Source organism: Monocercomonoides exilis (assembly GCF_001643675.1).
Source record: "Monocercomonoides exilis strain PA203 chromosome Unknown scaffold36-1065637, whole genome shotgun sequence".
NCBI classification, from domain to species: Eukaryota; Preaxostyla; order Oxymonadida; family Polymastigidae; genus Monocercomonoides; species Monocercomonoides exilis.
Window position 1 is genome coordinate 571,781 of NW_027150581.1, and position 23,220 is coordinate 595,000.

At 39.0% G+C, this 23,220-nt stretch overlaps 3 protein-coding genes across 3 annotated transcripts in view; 2 read left to right on the top strand and 1 right to left on the bottom strand.

Moving 5' to 3' along the window:
* Positions 1-14,260, top strand: part of MONOS_3631 (uncharacterized protein) — a gene marked incomplete at its 5' end in the record, with an annotated part of 30,909 nt that extends 16,649 nt beyond the window's left edge. The window contains one exon of the mRNA XM_067873643.1: positions 65-14,260. Within this exon, the coding sequence (XP_067723690.1) occupies positions 65-14,035 (13,971 nt within the window). The 3' untranslated portion in view covers positions 14,036-14,260. The remainder of the gene's footprint in view (positions 1-64) is intronic.
* Positions 14,261-19,317: 5,057 nt separating this feature from the next.
* Positions 19,318-20,328, bottom strand: MONOS_3630 (uncharacterized protein; the record flags this gene model as incomplete). The annotated part of the gene is made up of 1 exon (XM_067873642.1): positions 19,318-20,328. The coding sequence occupies one exon, from the start codon at positions 20,326-20,328 to the stop codon at positions 19,318-19,320; it is 1,011 nt and encodes a 336-aa protein (XP_067723691.1).
* Positions 20,329-21,947: 1,619 nt separating this feature from the next.
* MONOS_3629 (uncharacterized protein) overlaps positions 21,948-23,220 on the top strand; it is a gene marked incomplete at both ends in the record, with an annotated part of 1,926 nt that continues 653 nt past the window's right edge. The window contains 2 exons of the mRNA XM_067873640.1: positions 21,948-22,504; positions 22,955-23,220. The exon at positions 22,955-23,220 is cut by the window's right edge and continues 653 nt beyond it. Coding sequence (XP_067723692.1) covers positions 21,948-22,504; positions 22,955-23,220 — 823 coding nt within the window. The remainder of the gene's footprint in view (positions 22,505-22,954) is intronic.

The following is a 23,220-nucleotide window of genomic DNA, read 5'->3' on the forward strand; positions in this document are numbered from 1 at the left end:
GAGAGAAAACAGAGCGCTACGCAGAAGAAGAGCTTTTCATAGCCAACTTTTGCAACTTGAGAAGACGCGGATGAGAGAAAGCTACAACAGAATGAGGAAGATGAAGAAGAAGAGGAAGATGAGGATTGTTCAGGCAATCAAACAGAAATTTGGAATAAAAGAAGAAAATGAAGAAGGAAAAATATTGCAAAGAAAAGATGAAATGAAAAAAGGAAAGGAACGAGAAATTCGAGAAGACAAAAAAGAAGGAAAAAATGAAGAAAGCAAAGAAAGCAAGGAAATTGAGGGATCAGAAGGAGAAAGTGAAGTTTATCACTATGAAGAAGATCGATGCATAAGCTTTTACGATCCAAATCTGCGAGAAAAGCTGCAAATGAATGAGAAAAGGAGGAATGCTGAATTAATCAAAAACTCCATCAGATTGAAGAAGATGCTGTCAGCGAAGCATCAGCAGAGCATAAAGGAGAAGAACAGAAAGAAGATGAAAGAAAATGAAGAAGAAGAAGAGGAGGAGAAAAGAATGGTAAATGAACAAAGGAAGAATAAAAGAAAAAGCAGAAGTTTGAGAAAAGTTGATGCTGACGAGAAAGCAAAAGAAGGAAATCGAAATCCACACGAAGAAGAAGAAAGTTCAGGGGATGAAGTAGAAAATGAGTCTGAGTCTGAATCTGAATCAGTTGAGGAAGATGAGGTTGAAGGGAATAACGAATTAAACACAGCAGGAAATTGCAGAAAGAACAAAAAATGTGGAAAGAAGCAAAAAGATAAGCTCAAAACAGAAGGAGAGTCAAATGAAGACGAAGAGAGTGAATCTGAAAGTGCAGCTGGAGAAGGCGAAGGAGAAGAAAAGTCGAAGCGTTTTCGGTTGGAAAACAAGAACAAGAGTGGCAAACATCACTCCAAAAGGCGTGGCTTTTCTCCTCCTTCTCTTTCTCCGCAGCCGTCTTCTCCTCAATCACAGCATGCAATTACATCAGTCCTGTCAACGACGCCTTATCGCTTCAGCAACATTTCGTGGAGAAACTTCAGAAAATACGACTTTGTGTTTGACAATTCTTTGAGAACTGTAACAGACTCAACGTCTGACTTCAACCACTTCTGGAAGCAGTTCTCGCCATTCCACAGGAAGAAACGAGATTCCAACAGAAGAAGCTCCAAAAGGCATCACACTTCTTCTGATAAAAAGACATCTGAAGCAAAAGTCTTGTCAGCTTCAACATCAGCTTCTTCATCATCTTCTACATCAGCCTCATCTCCATCACGGCAGAAGTCTTCTAACGTGCTTTTAGAAATCGCCCACCACACGAACACTGTTGTCACTCCGCTCCAGATCATACTGATTATCATGTGCCATCCGCTTTTCCCGCTGGATGTCCACATCGCAGCTGGGCGCATTTTTGCTCGCGTTGCAGCTGTTTCAGCGAGCGTCCGGTCAGCCATTCTGTCGTCGTGCTCGGAGGACACAAAGGAAGTGCTGAGAGATCCAGTGGCGGAAGCAAGGGATGCAAAAGCAGAGAGTGAAAAGGAGAAGGAAAAGGATGCAGCAGAAAAAGCCAAAGAAGATAAACAAGCTGAGTTGCCAGAAGGCATCAAAGAAAAGAGAGAGTTTGTGCAAATTCGACGTTTTGGGCTGTTCCGAGTGCTGATGGAAGTTGGGATGGTCTGGACAGAAGACGACGATGTGCTGAATTGCATCTCTTCTGATTCTGATTATCTGCCCAGCGAGGAAGAGGCAGATGTGTCTGAAGACGTATTTCTGAATGAAGTGGAGAGGTTTGTGCAGAAATACGATGCAACAGAAGGAAAAACACTGGATGCATCGGATGCTTCAGTTGCTCCTCTTGTTCTTTCTCATTCTTTTTCTGGTGGTTTGGTTCAATCTCCTTCGACGCAATCAGAAAAAAGCATTGAGACTTTTCAATCTTCTGGTTTGTACTCTGCTTTATTGAATGGCCAGCCTTCTCCTTTTTCTGCATCTTCGTCTATTTACGAATCATCTTCCATTCTTTCTGTGCCTTCTTTTGGAGAAAAGCACCCACAAAACGAACTTTTCGATCAAAAGAATGAAGAAAGTGAAGCAAATGTCGCTGGAGCAGACAAAGAAAAAGAAGCACAAAAAGACGTTTTGCAAACACCTCTTTCGAAGCGTCGTGATTCTCAACCGATTGTGACATCACACAAAAGGCAGCTGTCCACTCTATCACAAAAGACGATTCCAAACAGAGTGAATTATCCAAAGATGCAAAGTGGATCAAACAAGAGCGCAGCATATGATGATACAAATCTGATACTCAGAAAGGGAACAGAAGACAATCTGGATGGAGAAGCTGTACTCAAAAGGATGATTTTGACAGGATCAACAACATATTTGCAGCCGATCCTACAGAAATTACAATCAGGTTCTGATTCTTCCTCTGCGTCTTCTTCAGCTTCTTCTTCACCTTCTGGCTTACTAGTTCCAATTGACACGTTACTCGGCTATTCGTCTGCTTCTTCCCTCACCCCGTCTCATGAAGAGTTTTCTTCGCTCTTCTCTTCCTTCTACACGATGGTTGTTCTGTCATCAATGGAGAGGAATGCTGTGATGGACGAGTACACCTGGTGGAGTGCAGACGACGCCACACCAAAATTCAACACTGTTCTCAACAAAACTGTCCAAAGAAACGAACTCGGAGCGATCAGCCAAGCGACTCAAAGCATGACATCTTTGTTACAAAGACGCGGCTCTTCTACTCTTTCTGCCTCGCCTGCATCTGCACAATCGTCTGCTGCTTTGAATTCATCAGCTGTATCTCTTTCACCAAATGCTCCGTTTTATGAGCTGAATTCTCCTGTTCAGCGAAACGCTGGAAACAGACATGACAACAATGATAGCAATGAAGAAGTGAAATTGTTCCCTTATTCATCCTCTTTCTCCCCTTCTTTTGATTTTAAATCGCTCGAAACACCAACAAACACACTGGACAGCTCTCAAATTAACTCCCCAATTTATCCAAAGGCAGTTTCTGTCGAGTCAAATTCTGTTGATTTGAAGGCATTTCAGTCAAGCTCATCTCTCACTCCTTTGCTTTCGTCTTCTTTAGATGATCTTTCTTTGCCTTCTTCCCATCTCAGCTTTTGTGCGCCGTCACCAAAAACACATTCTGAACCGTTGGCACATCAGTGCAACGGTCCTCTTATTCCTTTTGCTCGGCATCTTCTGCAGATCCGGTCGATTGAAGAAGCGAAAGACCGATTTGAGAAAATGCGAAGCTCTCTTTTTGCCTTCTTTCCAATCAGACGGTTTCAGAGGAACAACACACGGCTGATGCAGCTGAGAGGGCTGAGCGAGATTTATGAGATGCAAAAAAAGATGGAAAGAAGCAGAGAAAGAGCAAACTGGATGCGGAGCGAAAAGAAAAGGCGAAAAGAATTAGAGCTGCTGAAAATGATGGAAAAGAAGGAGGAGAAGAAGAACGCCAAAGAGAACGGAATGCGCTTGCTGCAAATCGACACAAATGCTGATGTGTTCTTCGAGTCTGCTGAGGGTGGACGTGTATATCCAGATGCCTCTCTTTTGCCATTGCCTTCTCCATCTTCTTCTCCATCGCCCTCACCCTCACCCTCGCCTTCGCCTTCGCCTTCTTCTTCGACTTCTCAGCTGACAGAACTACACTCACAGCAGATGCCACAGAGAGGAATGAATCAGAGTTCAACAACAGTTTTGCCTGTTTTGCTGTTAAATCAGTCTTCTTCTTCTGTTTTCAGCTCTTCTTTCAGCACACCACAAACGCCGCAAACTCCTCAGGCAGCTCAAATGCAACAAGCATCTGCAACTCCTTTGCCTCCTCTTTCGATTTCTGCTTCATCGTCCATCCTATCGACACCAGAAATAAATGCAACTCATGGATTGTCTCATTCTGCATCGCAAGCTTCTAATTCTCTCTCTGTCTCAGTTCTTCCTTCTTCTTCTTCCTCTTTGTCATCATCTTCTTCTCTTCCACTACATGTCAATCTTCCTGAGCCATGTGGAGTATCATTCAATCGGGATCAATCTTCTCTTTCATCTTCTTCTGATTCTTCTTCTTCCCAATCATCTCTATCATCCTCTTCCTCTTCCTCATCGTTTTCTTCTTCTTCCTTTTCCTTTTCGTCCTCAACTTCCTCTTCTCGTTCCAATCGCAGCCGCAATCAGTCTTCTAACAGCTGGCATTACTTGCCCATCCAGGAGCCCTCGCAAATGCCCATTGAGATTTCGTCGTTGCCTTCTGTTGATCTGAAAGATGTCTCGTTGAACATCAAACTGAACTCGATGCTGTCTCCACTGACAACTCTGTCTGCCACACAGATGGCGTCTGTGCTGCCTCCTTCATTCACTCAGATTGTCAACATCACAAACAACTCTCAAGCGCAAGCACAGTCTCAACAGCAAATGATTCAACAGCAGCAGAATCAGAATCAGGTTCCTGAGGGCTTCAATCAGAATTCATCGAATGTCACTTCTTCCTCTTCTGCTGCTGCTGCCAACAATTCGAATGTGTCAACTTCTGCTTCTTCGGCCAATTCTACCCAACAAACAAATGAAGAATCTTCTTCTTCTTCTTCTTCTTCCAATTCTCGCTCGTCTTCCTCTTCTTCTGCATTGTCCTCGCCGTCTGGTTTGGCCTACTTCAACTCCACTCCCCTCACCCCAGCCAATCTCTCAATCACCTCTCTCATTTCCTCTCAGCTCTACAACCGCGCTAGCTATCGCCGCTACACTCTTTCTTCGTATTCGCACTCCATCAACCGCTTCTTCACTGCTGCCTGCCGCAATTTCCCGCTTTATCAGTCTTCTCTTCTCTCTTCGGGCTACCTCTTCCTCCCGTGGGACGCTTACAGCTCGGGGCTGAGATTGATACCGTCTTGTTCTTCCTCGTCATCTGCATCGGCTTCTTCTTCCTCTTCTTCTACTTCCAATTCTTCATCATCTGGCTCATATCAATCATCATTGTCATCATATTCTACGCCTTCCTCCTCATTGTATAACCATCCATATCTCATTCATCCGCATTTGATCTCAGCAGCTGCATCGTCGATTTCTCCTTCGGTTGTTCGGAAGAACATCATGTTCTTCTTCAAGCACCACGCAAACAGACTCATCGAAGACTCGGCTGTTAATGGAAAGCCATTTGGATCTGCTGTCACCTCAATATACCAAAATGCACTTGCTCAGAATAACAATGAAGATCTTGTGCATTCATTTCTGTCGCATGCTTCTTCATCTTCGAAATATTCTCCCGTTCTTCCATCAAATCAGAACAGTTCTTCCATTTCTTCTTCTCTTTCTTCTTTTTCTTCCTCTTCATCTTCCTCTTCCTCTTCATCTTCCTCTTCCTCTTCCTCTTCCTCTTCCTCTTCCTCTTCCTCTTCCTCTTCCTCTTCCTCTTCCTCTTCATCTTCATCTTCCACCCAATCCTCATCTTCGATCTCCTCCTCGGCAAAAGTGTTTTCAACTCCCCAGTCTCTTCTCCCGACACTCATCCATCCGATGCAGAGCAACATCCACTGCCTGCATTTGGCTGCCTCTCTCGTTCTTCTCGAAGAGCTCTGCCGAAACAACTCAGCTGGCCACGCTGACATCATCGGCGACATCGACAGGGTGGATGCGCTGAACGACGAAGCAGAGACGAATGGCGTGAATTTGCAGAAGACAATCACAAAAACACGCAAATTGATGGCAAAACTGCCGAGTGTAACAACATCTTCAGCAATAAATGCTGCTAATTCTGCCTTGTCTTCTTCCTTCACTTCTTCATCGCTGCCGACTTCTGCTGCCTCGCCGATGCATTCTCCGACACCTTCTCTTTCTCCGATGGTTCCTCCTTCTCAATCAGCTGCGTCTCAGTACCACTCTGCTCTTTTCCCTCTTTCTTCTTCCATCCTCTCCAACTTCACAGCTGCCAACGCCACTCCCACTTCTTCCTCTCTCTCCTTCACTGACTGCCTTCTGCTCTGCCTCCACTCGCCCGATCCTCTCATCCTCCATCCTGCTTTGTCTGCCCTTTCTCTTCTCTTTGCCTCGTATCCTTATCACATGAGACATGTTGTGGTGAATCCGTTCTTTGCTTCAGCGCTGGTTGGCATTCTGAGAAGATATGTTGTAGATGCAGTGGGGACAGATGAGTGGGCAGAGCTGAGGAGCTTGAAGGAAAAGAGACACGATGAGAAGAGGAGGAACAGAACGAAGAAACACGGCAAGACAGCTGAGAGAAGCGAAAGAGAAGAAGAAGAAGAAGATGATGATGATGGTGAAGATGCAACGAATGAGCTTAAATCAGACAAAGAAGAGCAGCAAAAGACACAATACCACGAAATGTATTCAGAAAAGCAGAAATTTGCAAACAAACATGCACATTCGTCAACATTGCCAACACGATCTTCATCTCCTCTTTCATCTCCTCTTTCATCTTCCCAGACTGCATTTGTGTATGGCCACAGCTGGTGGTGCGGATGTAACCAGATTGTGCGAACTGTGCTGATCTGCATGTACTCTGCTATGATTGTCGATGCAGGTGCGTTCTCTTCAGCACTTCTTGTCAATGCAGAAAGAGAAGAAGCTGAAAAGAAGGAAGATGAGAGAGAGAAAGAGGTCAAGAGAATGTTTGAAGAAGAGAAAGAGAAAGAGAAAGCTGCAAATGAGAACGGTGACAGCGGAGCATTCGCTGCATCACCAAGAAAGCAAGACTCTGCAATGTTTTGTGGATCAATATTATTTCCTTCATCTCTGTCATCATCATCATCATCATTTTCTTCTTCTTCTCTTCCTCAGCTGACACAAGAGCAGGTGAATTCAATGAATGAGCCACATTCATCTGCTGTTCTTCCGCTCATCCATCTCATTCTTCTTTCAGCTGGCTCCCCTGTCATTTCTTCCTCTGCCATGGATTTATCGCTCCGCATTTGCTCTTTCCTTCTTCTTTGCACTTGTTTGAGACCTTCTCTTTCATCATCTCCATTTGACTATCTCTCAAAACCACCATCAAATCAACAATCGTCATCAATTTCAAAGCCTCTTCCTTTATCTTCTTATGTTTCTTCCTCTTCCTCTTCTGCCTCTTCTTCTTCTTCTTCTTCTTCTTCTCATCTCTTTCCTGTTCAGCCTGCTCCTCTTTTGTCACCAAATTTGCGAAGAGGATCCGCTCAGATATCATCTCCTGTATCACCCCAATCGTCATCTTCTTCCTCTTCCTCTTCTTCCTCTTCTCTTTCTTCCTCTCCTCAGTCTGTCACTTTTGCCATTCCCTCCAATTCTCCCTTCAGAAGTATTCAAACACCAGAAAAGCTGACTTCTCTTCCAATCAGCTATGCATCTGCAGACCAGCCTTCTCGCAGTACGCACAGAACTGACTCAGACACAATGAATTTACCGCCAACAGTCGACTCCTCTTCTTTTGCACTCGTTGCCCCGCCTTCTGTCCCTCCCTCTGAAATCAACTATTCTGCTGCTGTGTCGCCACGTGATCCTTTCCCCTTGTCTTCTCCTGTCTCTTCTCCTTTGACATCTTCATCTCCCTTCGGCTCACCTGACTTCTCGGTTTCTCCTTCTCCTTCTCCTTCATTCACTTCTGATTTTTACTCCCACTCGTCTTTTTCTTCTCCTTCTGCGTCTTCTGAAAAGCCTGTTCCATTGGCTTATGATGTTCAACAATCACCTCCTTATCATTCACTGGAATCTCTTTCACGTTCGCCAATTGCATCGCCAGTTACTCGCTCTCGCACTTCTTCTTCATCCTCTTCTTCTTCTTCTTTGTCTTCTTCTTCTTCGACTTCAATTTCTTCTTCTTCTTCTTTACTTCCTCCTCTTCTTTCGTTTATTCCATCTTCATTTGTCAGCCCGCTTCCTCTTCTCGCAGGTGAAATGCAACAAATATCTTCATTAATCGCCTTCATTCGCTCGTTGGCTTTCTCATCCTCAGGAAGAGTCAGAAAATCTGCTTCGAGTCTGCTTATTCTGCTGCTATTCTTGATGGACGAAGAGAAAGCAGAAGGGCAGATGAAGCAAGCAGCAACAAACATCAAGCAGGCACAGAAAAAGGAGTACAAATTGATGTCTCAGCAGTTGCAGATGCTGCAGCAGAGCCCAATGCAGCAAAAGAATTCCGCAACTATTTTCAGGCCAATCTCATCCACGTACGATTTGACAGAATCTGCTGAAGGAACAAATGAAGTGAAAGAAAGAGACACGAAAGAGAGGGCTTTTGAGGAGAAAGCAGTCAAGTGCCAGTTGAATGAAGCTGATGAGACTTCGAAACTGTCTTTGGGGAATGAGACAACAATTCTTGGAAAGATTGAGTCTCCGAAACAGAAGGAAGAAGAAGATGGTTATTGCACTGAAGATGGAAAGGATGTTAAAGATGATAGTAATGCCAAAGAATGCAGTGATAATGCAGCAGCCAAGGAGGATCAAGCGGAAAAAGTGATTCCAAAGGGAAGCGTTGTTTCTGAAGATAAGCTTCCTTTCTATCTGCATAGGCGACATCACTCACTGAGACATGCGAAGCATCGAAGATTGAAAGAAGATCAGACAAGGCTGCATTCTTCGTCTTCGCGCAAGTCGCATTCTGTCTCATCGAATTCAAGCAGATCGCATCTGATGTCCAAAAATGGATCGACTTCTCAATCTGATTACTCGGTGATGGACAGCAACACAATGTCACCCATTAAGCTCTCTCAAAATGCTCAGAATTCAGAAAACTCTGCCATTTTGAACAAAGACGAAGACGAAGAGCTGCTCTTGGATGAAGCAAAACCGGAACTGGCATCTTCTATTCTTCCTTCTGCTTCTGCTTCTTCATCTTCCTTATCAAATCCAGCCTCTCCCATTGCTTTGGCGCTGCCTTCGACTGCAATTGCACCTTCACACAGCCGCACGCCATCTTCTGCAACAACAGGAACAGTTGCTTTTCACTACAGAGTGAAAACGGTCATCTCCCCAACACCGTTTTATCCTCTTCTGACACAAATTCCATCGTTCTCATTTGCAAATGGAATCGATTTGCAGGCAATTTTGGATGTCTCGTTCTCTGGCAACTCGAAAGATAGTTCTGCTTCTTCTGATATTGTTGCTTCATCTCGGAGTAATTCAGGTGCCTTCCCTTCTGTTTCAACAACAGACTGCGAAAGTGAGCAGAAATGGATTGTGGAAATGAAGAAAAAAGCAGAAATGATCAGAAAGTGGAGGAAAGAGCGTATTCATGCAAAATCAGAAACAAAAGGTGTGGAGCTTGTTGTGGCTGGCGTGCTGCTTGCACTTGCAGACGATATTGAAAGAGAAAGAGAAGAGAGAATGCGATTTGCAAGATGCGTCTCTGAAGCATCCAAAAAGAGAGGTGAAGCCGAGAAAGCGAAGCAAATCAAAGCTCTGAAGCTCAAAGTGAAGAAGAAGAAGAAGAACATTAGCACATTGAAATCGATGTTTTCATCTTCTGTGATGATGCATTCTGAGTCATTGCACTCAGCAACTTCTGACAAGCACATCAGCAGCGTTGCATCAGATTCTGCATCGAACACGGATGAAGAGGAAGATCCAGAATCCTCTTCATCTTCATCACAGTCATCATCATCATCATCTTCTCCTTCTTCTTCAACTTCTTCTTCGTTAGCATCTGCAGCTGCTGCATCCACAAACCCTGATGTTATAACTTCGTCTTCTCTGATATTTCGAAACTCCTCTTCACTTTTCACAGTCCGTTTGCCCAGTCACATTCCATCCAATGAAATGACCTCTTGTGCATTGAGTGTGATGTCGAGGACAGAAGAAGGAGGAGTTCTGAAGTGGATTGGTGAGATGATGAGTGAGGCAGATGGAACAGACGCACTTAGAGCGGCAGCGTTGCGTGTGGGGATTCTGATGATTGAAGGCGATCGATTTATCGAGACACCAAGAAAGAGTACATTGCTTTATGAATGTTCTCCAAGCAACAGATACGGAATGCTGCAGAGCAGTCTGAGAAGCAGTAAAAGCAAAAAAGAAAGCTCGCATCACCTATCAGCGGCTTTTTCATTCTACAAAAGAGAGTATTTTGGCGGGACTTCTGTCTACGGCAAAGTTGAGCGGCTGTCTGCAATTGTGGAGAAAATGATTAGCAACACAACGCAGATCATCCATCGTCCACCATATTTCAACCGATTCGCCCCGTCTGCTCTGCTATCTCCGATTCCAAAGAACGAGCAGCAAACAGCTTCTCGTGGCTCAGGTGCATCCGAAGCTCCGGTTCTTTATTCTTATCAGAGCGCTTTCCAACACTTTGCGCCTTTTGATCTTTTCGCAAAGGCATCGAACGGGTCTGTTTTACCGAATCAGACAAATGTTGGATCAAAGAATTCAATCATCAATAACGCTCTTTCGCTTGTTTCGTCCAACAATATGCCAACAACGTTGTTTGTGTATGACACTCGTTCTGCAACTGACCCACCTCTTTCTCGTTCATTTGTCCCTTCTGCAACTTCTGCAGCATTCCAGTATCTTTCCCCATGTAGCGTAAATATAACAATGAATGCAAATGAAGGACAGCTATTTCTCCACTCTTACTTTGTGTATTTATGTCGTGGTGATTATTTGCGTTTCAGAACGAAAAAGTTCCTTCAGAACAGGTTTGCTTCCATTCTTTCATCATCACCGTCTTCTTGGATCATTCCATCAAAAATCAAGCAAACGATAACAAGAAGCATTGATGCGATTTTCGGAACACAAAAGAAAGCAAAAGACAACACAGGAGTTTCTTCGTCCGATGAACAGAACCGTTCAACAGCTACATCCGCATCGTCAACTTCACAATCTTCTCCCAACGGAGCAGCAGGAGCCGAAAATGGAAATGAGCCGAATGTATCAACAGACAAACCGAATTTGAGTCCAATGTCAATTTCTTCAACTTCAAGTGAAGCAGAACCGTCACTTCCGTTTTCGTACGAGATGATCGACACTTTGATGCTTGGTGCTGTTGGAGGTTTGTCTCGTCTTGTGCAGACGCAGCTGTCACTTAAGTGTGTGTCAGAGTCGTCGCTTCTGGCAAGACTCATTGAGATGGTTGGTGCTGGAGGAGGTGGGGATGTGAGCCTTGTTGTTCCGTTTTATTCAGAAGTGAATTGCAATAACGATCTTTTTGAGAAGAGGAGATTGACTGTTCCAAAAGAAATGGATGAAAACACGTCAGACTTAATTAACACCGAAATTCTAAAAGAAAAACCATCAAATACAATTTCTAATGTTTCTTCACCGTCACATTCCCCTCCATCGCTTGCAATCACACCAATTCAAAGCACAGAAGAAACTGCTAAACCAATGGATGATCCTTTGGAGGAAAATCATGATGAAAAGTCAGCATTGGTTGATTCCGAAGCTGAAGGAACAGATAATAATATTATTTCATCGACGACTTCTCCAGGATCAAAAGAACAAGTGTCATTGAAGCCTTGTCCTTCATCGTCAAGTCCTCTATCATTACATTCATCGCTTGCATCAATTGCTGAAGATGAAGCCATTCTGATGAAAGCAAATGCGGAATGGAAGCTTGCGCAATCAGTCCTCGGTAGTGCATCAATACTTCTGTGTACATCGTTCTTTGGAGGCGGAGGACTGACTCGTGTTGAGATGATTGAAAGAGGTGCCTTGGAAAGTGGGTTGGCTTTGCTAGCACAGATTTTGAGAGAGTGGAGCTATCCGATGAAAGGCATTGGGGCAAAAGCGGCAAATGACAAGTGCAACAGAGACATTGGAAAGGAAAAAAGAATGGAAATAGAAATAAGAGCAATTCAAAAGCAGCCTGGAGAAGATGTTGAAAACGAGAATGAACTTATTTCAGGTACATACGCCAGCTTCAATTCCGAAGATAATTCACCTGTTGTTCAACCTTCAACTGTGAAAAATGCTTCAATGGCACCTTTCAATGGTGTTCCAGCTCATTATTCTCGAAAGATAACATTGAAAATGCCACTTTTCAGATGGATAAAAACATGCTATTCTTTTTCTCTTGCGTCAAAGATGCTTCTTTCATCTGTCACTACAAAGTCTCCACTCAATAGATTTACGTCATACAGACAGTCGAGTTTGAGTACGCTGAAAGAAGCTCGCCTTTCAGAAACGTTGGAAGCAAATGCCTCTCGAGTGCATCCATTTATTACCAGAAGGAGCCTGTTTCAGGTTAGAGACGTTGTGCTTGTGCTGACAATGGTGTGGAATATCATGCAAGGGGAAGGAAAGCGTGGAATGCGTGTGTTTGTTATGGGAAATGGGCTGAGAATCCTTTCTGCAATTGTTGAGCAGGCTGAGTTTTTGAGTGATGAAGTGCTCAGACAAAAAGAATGGAGGAATGTGATTAGGAACAAAGAGAAAGATAGGAAAGCTTTGATGCATAAGCTCATTGCTCATTGGAAAAAGAATGGAATGAATGTTAAAGAGGAGATGCGGAAAATGAAGCGAAATGAAAATGAAGAGAGAATTAAAGAACAGGAGCAAAGCCAACTGTGGAATGAGATGTTTGAATCGGAATTGGAATGCTTGTTCATCGCAATGTGGATGATTGGAACTATTTTGGATGAATTTGTTGAATCCTCCATGTTTTTAACTGTCTTTGGAATCGCTTCGAAGTTGAAGCAATCTGTTCGCACTGCAATTAGTTTTGTTTCGCATTTAGTCACATGCTATCCATTGGCATTCTCTTCAAATTCTGCTTCAACTTCAGCTTCTTCTTCCTCTTCTTCCTCTTCAAGTACCTCATCTTCTTCGTCAATGTCATCGTCCTCATCTTCCTCTTCTCGCTCATCTCAAATATTTCCTGGAATTTCACTTCCTCCAGCTGCTCTCAGGCTCCCAACATCATGTCTATCTGCTGCTGTTCATTCTGTTACATCTTCTTGGCTTTCTCCGCGTCCTCCTCGAATGATTGCAGGATGTCGCAATGAGAAAAAGAACAGAGAATTTTTGATGCGACTTAATAAAGAATATTACAGAATAAACCGGGCAAAGAAGCAAAAAGAGAAAATGACAAAACTTATGTTTTCGGTAAATAGTTTCAAACGTAATGCTTCTGACACATCAGAAACAAATAAACAAAATGAAAGCAATACTTTCGGTATTGACAATGATGCTAACTATTATGAAAATTGCGAAGAAGTATTGATGGTTTGTGATTCTGACAGTGATTCTTGCAGTGAAAATGATGGTGAATTTGATGCTGATGGAAAGAAGAATGAGCAAGCATGCACAGAAAGAGGAAACGGATGGGGAAGAGAGGCTTCAGACGAGGAATGGTGCTGTGTTGATGAAGGTCGGTGGAGTGACCGTCAGTGTGAAATGTCTGAAGAATGCATGTGGAGGAAAATAGAAGACAGATATGATCATTTGCAATATCAGGAGCAAGTGCAAGAAAGCGCACTTATAACAGATGATATTTCTGCTCGCCTTCAAAAGGAACTTTCTAAATTGAGGAAGAAGAAGGAGAAGAAGAAAGAGCAATTGAAAGTCAAGAACGAATCTCCTTCGGAGGTTGTTGAATGCGAAAAAGTGAAAGGCAAAGTTTGCTGGTGCTGTGGCTCACTAGAAACAAATGGAGACTTGAGCACTTCTTTTGAGCAAACGAAGAATAGCAGTGTTGCAAATCATGGTTCAAAGGCATCTTCTATTTCTGCGGTATCTTTTTCTCCTCAAGTTGGTATGAACCAATATTTGAGGCAAATTGAAGAAGCTCAACAGCAAAATCAGAACTTTTACCCTCTTCATTTGACACAAATGACGTTCCGCGAAGCACCACTTTTGCAAAAGTCTTCTTCTGTTGTACCGCTGCACACGTGCGCGCTAATTGCAGCTTTCAGATTACTTCTGGCCACAAATAGAATTTGTTCTTCTGCCTCTTCTTTCTGTTTGATAAAGTCAGATGAAATTCAAAATTTTGAATCTTGTAGGCATCCTCTTTCTTTTTGTTCTCTTCCTAATATCCATCCATCTTATCCATCTCAAAATGAGCTTTATTCATCAAAACGGTCATTGTTTGCATTGTCATTCCATCGTAGCTCATAGTTAGCTGGAAAAAAAATCAATTAGTTAAGATTATTAAAAATATTTTGTGTTATTTGTTGTATTAGTCAGTTTTATCTATTTTTTGTTCACTGATTATTTGTTTAATGATGAATTGATGTAAGATTTGTTCTGTTAGTTTCAGTCTTTTTATTTTGTTGGTTTTTCGATTTTAAAACATTTTGCAATAAAAATGAAAGAATTTTTGATTAGTGATATTTGATAAAATGAATATTAAATTGGCTTATTTGAATAAATGGAAAAAAAAAAAAACTTAATGTTTATAGTTGGGTGCAAAACCCGCACTTGTGCAAAAACCCGCACACTTGACATTTTCTTTTGAAATGGGGCAAAATATTTCACTTCAGGCATTTTCATTGATAAATTATGTTCTTTTCATTGACTTTTTGATATCAAAAAATATTAAAAAAAGGGATTTATTTTTTGACATTCGTGAAATGACACAACAATTTTTGATTTGATTTCAAAGATGTTTGTTTACATATATGTAAATCAAATTTATTTAAAAATCTGAGAAAGTGAAACAAAGTTATAAGTGAAACAATTTCTTCATGCTTTGTGCATAAAAAGCTTGAAAGTCCATTTTTGACCCCAAATACTCTTCCACTTTCATATATTTGATAGCATTAAGAATTTTAATGCAACCAGTGACTTTTATTTGTCCAATATTTACTATTTCGATAGAAAAATCAAAAATAAAATACTTTGATCTTTTTTGATCAGTTGATCAAAGTATTTAATTTTTAATTTTTTTATTGAAATAGTATATATTGGACAAATAAAAATCACTGGTTGCATTTAAATAGGCCTTTGAGACAGACCGACATTTTTTGAAAGCATTCGACAAGTCGACCGACAAAAAAAATTTATTCAAATGTTTATTGCATTTTTTTCGTATTTTTATTTCAATTCAAACAAAATAAGATAGATATAATTCACATGTATTTACAAATAATTAATTGTTTGTTAACAATTCATAAATAAATATTTTTTATTTTTTTTCGACAAAGATCAGTCTGTCGAATTGATCAGCCTGTCATATAGATCAGTTTGTCAATCTGATCAATCAGTCGAATAGATCAACTTTTATTTCAATAAGCTTTTATCATGGAAGTTTCAAATAACTATGATTTCATAAAGTTTTTACATTTCGAATTAAAAAATTGTATTAAGACAAAAGAAGCAGTTTGAAAATATTGTTTTATTAAAACAAAAATGAATTGTTTTGATTTCTTTTTTTAACGAAGAGCGATGCATTGAGAAAAAAAAATAGAAGAGTTGAAAAGAAGTTATTGTTCATTTGTCAAGTTGGAATATTCGAAAACCACTAATTTTGGATAATGTGTTAAAAAAAATTTATTACGATCAAATGAAACATCATATCTTTTTTTTCAGCAAAAAAAGATAGCAAACACCCCAACAATACAGGTAAAGAAATTGGAAAAGTTCACTTTGAAGCGATCAATAATAGATATTGGATAGCGTACACTCCAGTCAAAAATGATGGATCGTTAAAAAAGGATGACCACATATACTATTTATGTCCTTACATCAAGCAAGCAGTTGATTGCGGGATATGTGGAAGGAAAGGAAGCGAAAGGATATGCAATCATCAATGTTCTCTGTTGAATAATTCTTGGATCGTTCAACATTTTAAATCGACATATTCTTCAAGCCATCAAACAAATTTTGCAACAAAGAAAATTGTACCTTATCATTTTCAATATGATTCTTTAATAATTCTTTTTTTAAGCTGATCAGTCATTGTGATATAGCTTTCTTGTCTGCTCACTCATCGGAATCTAATACTTTTATTTCAACATTAATACAGATCTCACAACAAAATCCGTCTTTGTCAACAAAGTCCATTTTTCCTCGTTTGAATCACAGAAAACTCTCTTCAATTATTCATGATGAAGTGAACGAAATAATCGCTGAAAGGAAAAAAATAATCAATAATTCAATGGTTGGAGTGATAATTGATGGAGGAATTATAGTAAGTCAAAAGTTCACAGTTATTACAGTTGTCCCATTGAAGGAATTTGCAAAACCATTTTTTTGGAGGATAAATGAAGCTTGCAGAAGTTTATCAGACTATTTGAAGCTCATCACACAGATTTTTACGGAAATCAGAGATCTTCACGGAGAAGTGCGATGCTTTTGCACGGATGGTTTGTTTCATCAACGATAAGCAATTGAAAGTTTGAGTGAAGAAAATATTTCCAAAACGTCTTTATCGATATGCGCAGGAACTACTCCATTATTTGTGTATTGCTGCAATCATCAAGAAAATTTAGAAGTGAGTCATTTTTGCAGAAAAAATGAATACTTTCAAAAATTGAGAGATTCAATTATTTCATATTCCAAACAAGTGAAAGTCCTTTCTCGAAGAATTCCTTCTATTCCTAAATACCCCACATTTGAAGAAACTGGATGGCTTTGTCTTTATGACATTTGTTGTTTCATTAGAAAATATTATAATAATGATTGTTTTTCTGAATTGTTGGAATCAATTTTTGAAAGTGATGTGATCAAAAATGAACTTCTTTTATTTCCTCTCAAAGAACTTCAGTTGTTCTTTTCAAAGGAAGAATCCAAGTTAGGTGATATTTTCCTTGAGATATTGAAAGCATTTGCACGGTTCATTTGGATGCAGGAGCTGTCAGAATTTTCTGATGAGAACTGGCGATCTGGTTTATGTCAAATTATCATTCTTTTATATAACTTTTTCTTGGCAAGAAATCGAGAGAATATTATTTTTTTAGCCTTCTCTTTGACACCAACAGGAAGAAATCTTTATCAAGCATGATCATTTTCCGTAACATTCTGTTCAGCATTGTGCTGTTAAAAAAAGGATATAAACAGGCTTTTTCAGTAGAAACCACCTGTTCTATTTCCAAACACGTTGATTCAAATAATGCATTACTTCATACTGATATGAATATTACGAACAAAGCAGAATCATCAAAATCCCAGTGTCGCAAACACTTGTTGCAGTCAATCTCACCCTCATTTTCGTCATTTAACTCCAATGCAATTTCTTCTTCATCATCTTCTTCATCTTCCTCTCCTTTCACTTTTCCTTCCTCTCCTTCCTCTCCTTCCACTTATCAAATAATCAACTTCTTCTCCTTCTTGTTTGAACTCGATTTCTTTTGAAAATGAAATGGAAACTGATCATCGAAAAATCTGCAAGATGAAAAGAATTGACAAACAAAATGAATTTCCAAATGAAACTTCAAAGCAAAAAACCGTGAAAGATTTGTTCGTTGGAAATGATTTATCTTCTCGAAAAATAATGTTAAATGTTCCATCTTCAATGACGTATGAATCGAACCCCATCACAATCGACGCATTTTATTCCACTCTTCGTTCGTTGAATCCTGAACCTTGAAAAAATAAAAAGCAAACTTCATCGTTTCAAAAGGAAGGCTATTCATCTTCTCATATAACAATCACTGTTCCAAAGATGTAAAGCAAGAATCCAGATGACACGCACATTATTCAGTTACTCAAAATAATATCAGAAAATTCTCCGTTAAAAATTAATGAATTTTCTACAATGGAACAAAAAAATTGATGAGGAAGATCTGGACATCTTTGGATTATCACAAGCTGAAAGAGATTCTGAAGCAGACGAATTTCCTTACTCTTTTGATTCGTCTTTATCTTTGCAGAAAGAGACCTATATATATTTCACAAGAAAAGAAAGTGAAAAAGAAATCAGTGAAATAAGGAGCAAAGTTAGAAGCAAAGTTGCTTAAAGAAATGATGATGATGAATCCTCAGACAATTCTGAAAACAACGATGATCTTCGATTTATTAGCTCAAGTGAATTTATTGAATTTGGAAAACTGAAAAATATGGATCAGAAACAAATGACAAATAGAAGCATTATCGAAACAATAAAGATGGATTGGTTAATAAGAATGAAAAGTGGATTTCATCAATATGCGTCAAATATTCTTTCTGTCCAAAACAAAGAAGTTAGGGAACATGTGGAAGCTTTATATTCTTCTTTTATTTTTGACTGTCATCAGTCTGTTGTGCTTGAAAATTGTTTTGTTTTATTCTCTGAAATTAGTTAACTTGATCATTTTCACTCTATTATTTCAAACATTTGTTTCGCTTTAATAACTTTCCCCTGCAGCGAGACTTCTTGCGAGCGACTATTTTCAAGGCTTCGTGGTATTGTGGGGGATAGAAGACACTAACTTTCATTGATAATGCTGAATTCTTTGCTTCTTCTTTGAAAGTTTTCATAATTTCATTTTATTACATAAATTCAAAACAATTGATGAATTTGTTTTATTATAATATTTCAGTTTTCAAACACTGATAATTATTTATGCTTAAATTATCTAAAAGATAATATTCTGAACGTCAATTGAAACAACGATAAAAAACTATTAAATGTTGACTCTTGGAAACAAGCTGCAATTTTCCTCAAATCGTTAATAAGAAAAAAACGAATTAAACAAGTTATTTCTTCATTCTCTTTTCAATGTGACTTTATATTTGATTATCATCGATGGCAACAACCATTCCTTGAAAAATAAGAAGTTAGTTGTGATAAAAATGTTATTTCAATCCTGAATAAATCAATCTTAATTTTGATTGATACATAAATACATTTGAAATTGCATATCAAAACTGAAATATCACAAAATCATCACTAAAAAGTTCTCGTTCACACTTTACAAGATTCTTTTAAGATAATGTGGGGTAAAATATTTCGCTTCAAGCATTTTCATTGAAAAATTATGCACTTTTCATTGACTTTTTGAGATTAAAAAACACAATAAAAATGGATCCAATTCAAACATTAGTGAAATGTTGGATGACTTTCTGTTTTGATTTCAATGATGTATGTTAAATGATATGAAAATCAAATTTATTTTGAATTCTGAGAAAGCGAAACAAAGTTGTGAGCGAAACAATTTTTTCGTGCTTTGTGCATAAAAAGCTTGAAAGTCCGTATTTTTTCCCATGTGTTTTTCATTTATTTTGCCTCCTTTTTTTAAGTTTCAACTTCTTCTCAATTTTTTCATCTCCTCCGTTCAAAACTCTTTGCTGCCTAAAATATGAAATATATTCATCTTATATAGTTTTACACTCCTCTTTCAAAATTGACTTCTTTCTCTTTCATTCTTCTTCCATCACTTTCACAAATTGCATCTGACATCGTTATCATCGCAGCGCCTGTTGGAAAACGTTGAATAAACTCTCTCTTCAGAGTAGTCTGCAATAATCTTTCTAAGGGATCACCTGACAGACACACAATCACCACATTCTTTAAGTGTTTTCTTCTGGATTGCTTCCAAGTTTGGCCTCTCTTCATCCACAATCTTCTGCCCAGCCACATCTGCCTCATAATCACCAAAAGGTATTTGAAGAGTCAGGCACTCCCACAGCATCATCCCGACCGAGAATGCCACCGACTTCTCTGTTGCCCCCATCTTCTTGTTCAACAACAATTCTGGTGCCTTCCACCTCAGGCACTCTTTTTTGAAATCATCCTCATCCTCAAATGCAGACGAGGGAAGTGAGTCTTCATCATCATCATCATCACTGGCAGATGTGACAACAGTCGATGAAGAGATTGAGGATGAATCCGAATCATCGTCAGAAGAGAAGTCGGAATGCATCACAATGCAGATTACCATATGCTCAGAGAACAGCACAATGTGTGGGCTCAGATTGACAAGTGACTGAAGAGGGTTGTCCATCTCGGAAAATGAGTGAAGCGCAAGATTGGCCACCCAGAACAAGACCTGGGCAGCTGTCTGCTCTCTTTCCTTCAGAGTGCCTATCGCCATCTCCTTCTTCTCATTCCTCCCATGAAGCAGCATGAACAGCGAATCCCTCAGATCCACAATCAATTTCTCATGTGGTGAAGAGCAGGCCATTGCATCCACCAGATTCGACATCGATGAGGTGGTTGGACACAGATCTTCCCCTCGAACAAATGTTGAATCTGAGTCAGTTGTTGTAGTGGATGAAATAGACGAAATGGAAGGTGAAGGTGTTCGCTTTCTTGTCTCTTCTTCTTCTTTCTCATCAACCTTCTCCAGCATCCATTCAGGAATCTTGTCTGAGTCTCTGCCCAATATGTATTCAGTCGATCCACTCTCAGACAGAAGATGCTCCGATGACTCTGAATGTCCCAAACTTTTCGCATACACCCTCTTCTTGATTCTTTCCTCATTCTTCTTCTCTGCCTCACTTTCTGCTCTCCTCCACTGCTCCTCAGATGACATCTCCATTTTCACCATCTCAAACGCCTTCGGATCTTTTCTGACGTTGTCATTCTCAATCTCTTCCTGGTTTTCTGAATTCCTCTATCCGATTTTTTAACGAGTTTAAAACAATTAAATAAAAGATACAATCAACGTTTATTCTCATTTTTATATTTCACAACTCCAACATTTGTTTTCATATTTGTGATTTTTGCAAAAAAAAAAAAAAAGAAAAGAAAAGAAAAAAATAAAAAAGGAAAAAAAGAAAGAAAATGAAAAAAGAAAGAAAGAAAGAAGAAGAAGCAACCAATCGGACAATGGGCTTATTATATTATTAACTTTTTATGAATATTATATTATTTTTGTTCCAAAAAGCATCAAAAATAAACAAACAAAATTAAAAACGTTTTTTTAAAAACAAATATTTAACCAGTTATCAACAATTTGAACTTCTGAATATCAAAAGTTCGATTGCAAGTTTCCAATTGACTGCTGTTTTAATAACCAATTCTGTTGTTGAAATTAACGTTTTAAAAAATTATCTGATTCTATTTGTTGTTCAAAAAGAATAAAAACAACAAAATATCATCATCCTATAAAAATTATCTGGATAAAAGAAAAATTGCCTCAAACCTGTTCTGAACAATGTGCTTTTAAAAAAACAAATATTTTTGAATCTCTTTATTGATTGCTTTTTTATTTATGTCTTATATGCATATATTGCATATCAAGCAATAACATCAAAATTGTGAAACAAGAGATTATGAAATAAATGCATATGAATAAACAATATCGTTTTATCAATTAATAAACAATAAAAAAAAATATACAAAGTTAAGAGTGCAAAATTTTTCCTTGAAACTTTTCTTTCATGGAAAGTGAACTCATTTTCTTATATAGCGCATCAAAACAAAGCGAACAAATCGGATTATCAACGAATGTATTTCGATCAAATGAATAATAATTTTTTTCATTTGATTTTTTAATCCACTTTTGTTTAAATTTAAAATTAATATCAATTAATTGTAAGAAATTCATTATGTTAAGAAATTTTGTAGTAAAAACGATGATTGCGCACTTTTTGGATAATAATTGAGAAATTGAGCAATTCGACAACGAAAGACTTATTCGACCGACACAATAATTTAAAAAATGAGTTGTCGCAAAGGCCTAGTTTTGAGTTATATCATTGTTAATAAACTTAACTTCTTAATGTTTTTGGTTGTTTTTTTGATATAAAACACTTCGTTATTTATTATTTTTTCCATTTCACAAAATGCCAATTCAACGAGAAAGAATTGTGAAGTTTGAATTTCCATTTTTCAATATTTTGAATAATAATTGTGAAACTGATTGTTATGAGTGTCACAAAATTTTTGTCATAAACTTTGTGATTTCAGGTTTATGATACAAAAAAAAAAAAAAAAAAAAAAAAAAAAAAAAAAAAAGACAGTAAGAAAAAAAGAAAGAAACATTCAAAAAATTGAGAAAAATATCATATAATATCGTGCTGACGAAATTCAAAAAGCAAAAACACCTTCCATAAAAATCAAAAGACCCATAACGAAACAGAATTCTTGAAAGATCAAACATATTTGTTGAATCGCTTGTTTGCAAGCAACAAGCAATTGCAGTTCACATAAAATAACAAGGAAATGGGAAATAAAGTTGATGCGATGAATCCTGATAAAGATGCATTTGGATATACAAAGGCAATGAGCTGGATCAAAAATAATAAAACAGACCCGCCTGAGTGGATGAGGCATGATGCCACACTTCGCAACAATAAAGGAATGACAATGGCTGTGATATGGATTGCAAATGTCAAAACAGAACCACCAGAATGGATGAGACACAACAATGAAGTTGTAGACAAGGAAGGACAGACAATGGCGATGCTATGGATAAGTCATGTGAAGACAGAACCACCAATTTGGATGAGACACGATATCACTCTTTGCAACAATAACGGATGGACAATGGCTATGATATGGATTGAAAATGTGAAAACAGATCCACCAGAATGGATGAGACATGACCCCGCACTTGCGAACAATGATGGCTGGACGATGGCCATGCTTTGGACTTATCATGTGAAAACAGAACCATCAGAATGGATGAGACATGACCCCGCACTTGCGAACGATGATGGCTGGACGATGGCCATGCTTTGGACTTATCATGTGAAAACAGATCCACCAGAATGGATGAGGCATGATATAACACTTGGCAATAAAGGCGGATGGACGATGGCCATGCTGTGGGCTTATCATGTTAAAACAGAACCACCAGAATGGATGAAGCATGATACTTCGCTTGTGAACAAAAATGGGTGTACAATGGCTATGAACTGGATTTCAGATGTGAAGACAGAACCACCAATTTGGCTGAGACACGATGCAGAGCTTAAGGATAGAAATGGAATGACTTTGGCCATGAATTGGATTATTTTGAAAGAAAATACTCCACCGGAATGGATGAGGCACGATCCTGCACTTGCGAACAATGATGGCTGGACGATGGCAATGCTGTGGATAAGTAAAGTTAAAACGGATGTTCTGGGATGGATGAGACATGACATCACCCTGCGCAACAAGGACGGATGGACGATGGCGATGATCTGGATTGAAAATGTGAAAACAAAGCCACCAGAATGGATGAGACATGATCCCGCACTTGCGAACAATGATGGCTGGACGATGGACATGCTGTGGATAAAGCACATCAAAACAGAGCCACCAGAATGGATGAAGGCGGACAATGTGGCTCACGATAAAAAAAAGAGAAGAGAGGGAACGAACTGTGAAAATGAAAGAAAATGTGAAAGCTTGGAGGGAGGAAAGGAGGAAGCGAAAGTTTTTGACAGAAATGGAAGAACAGATGCGATGAACTGGATTGTTGAAAACAAAGCAGAGCCTCCAGAGGAAA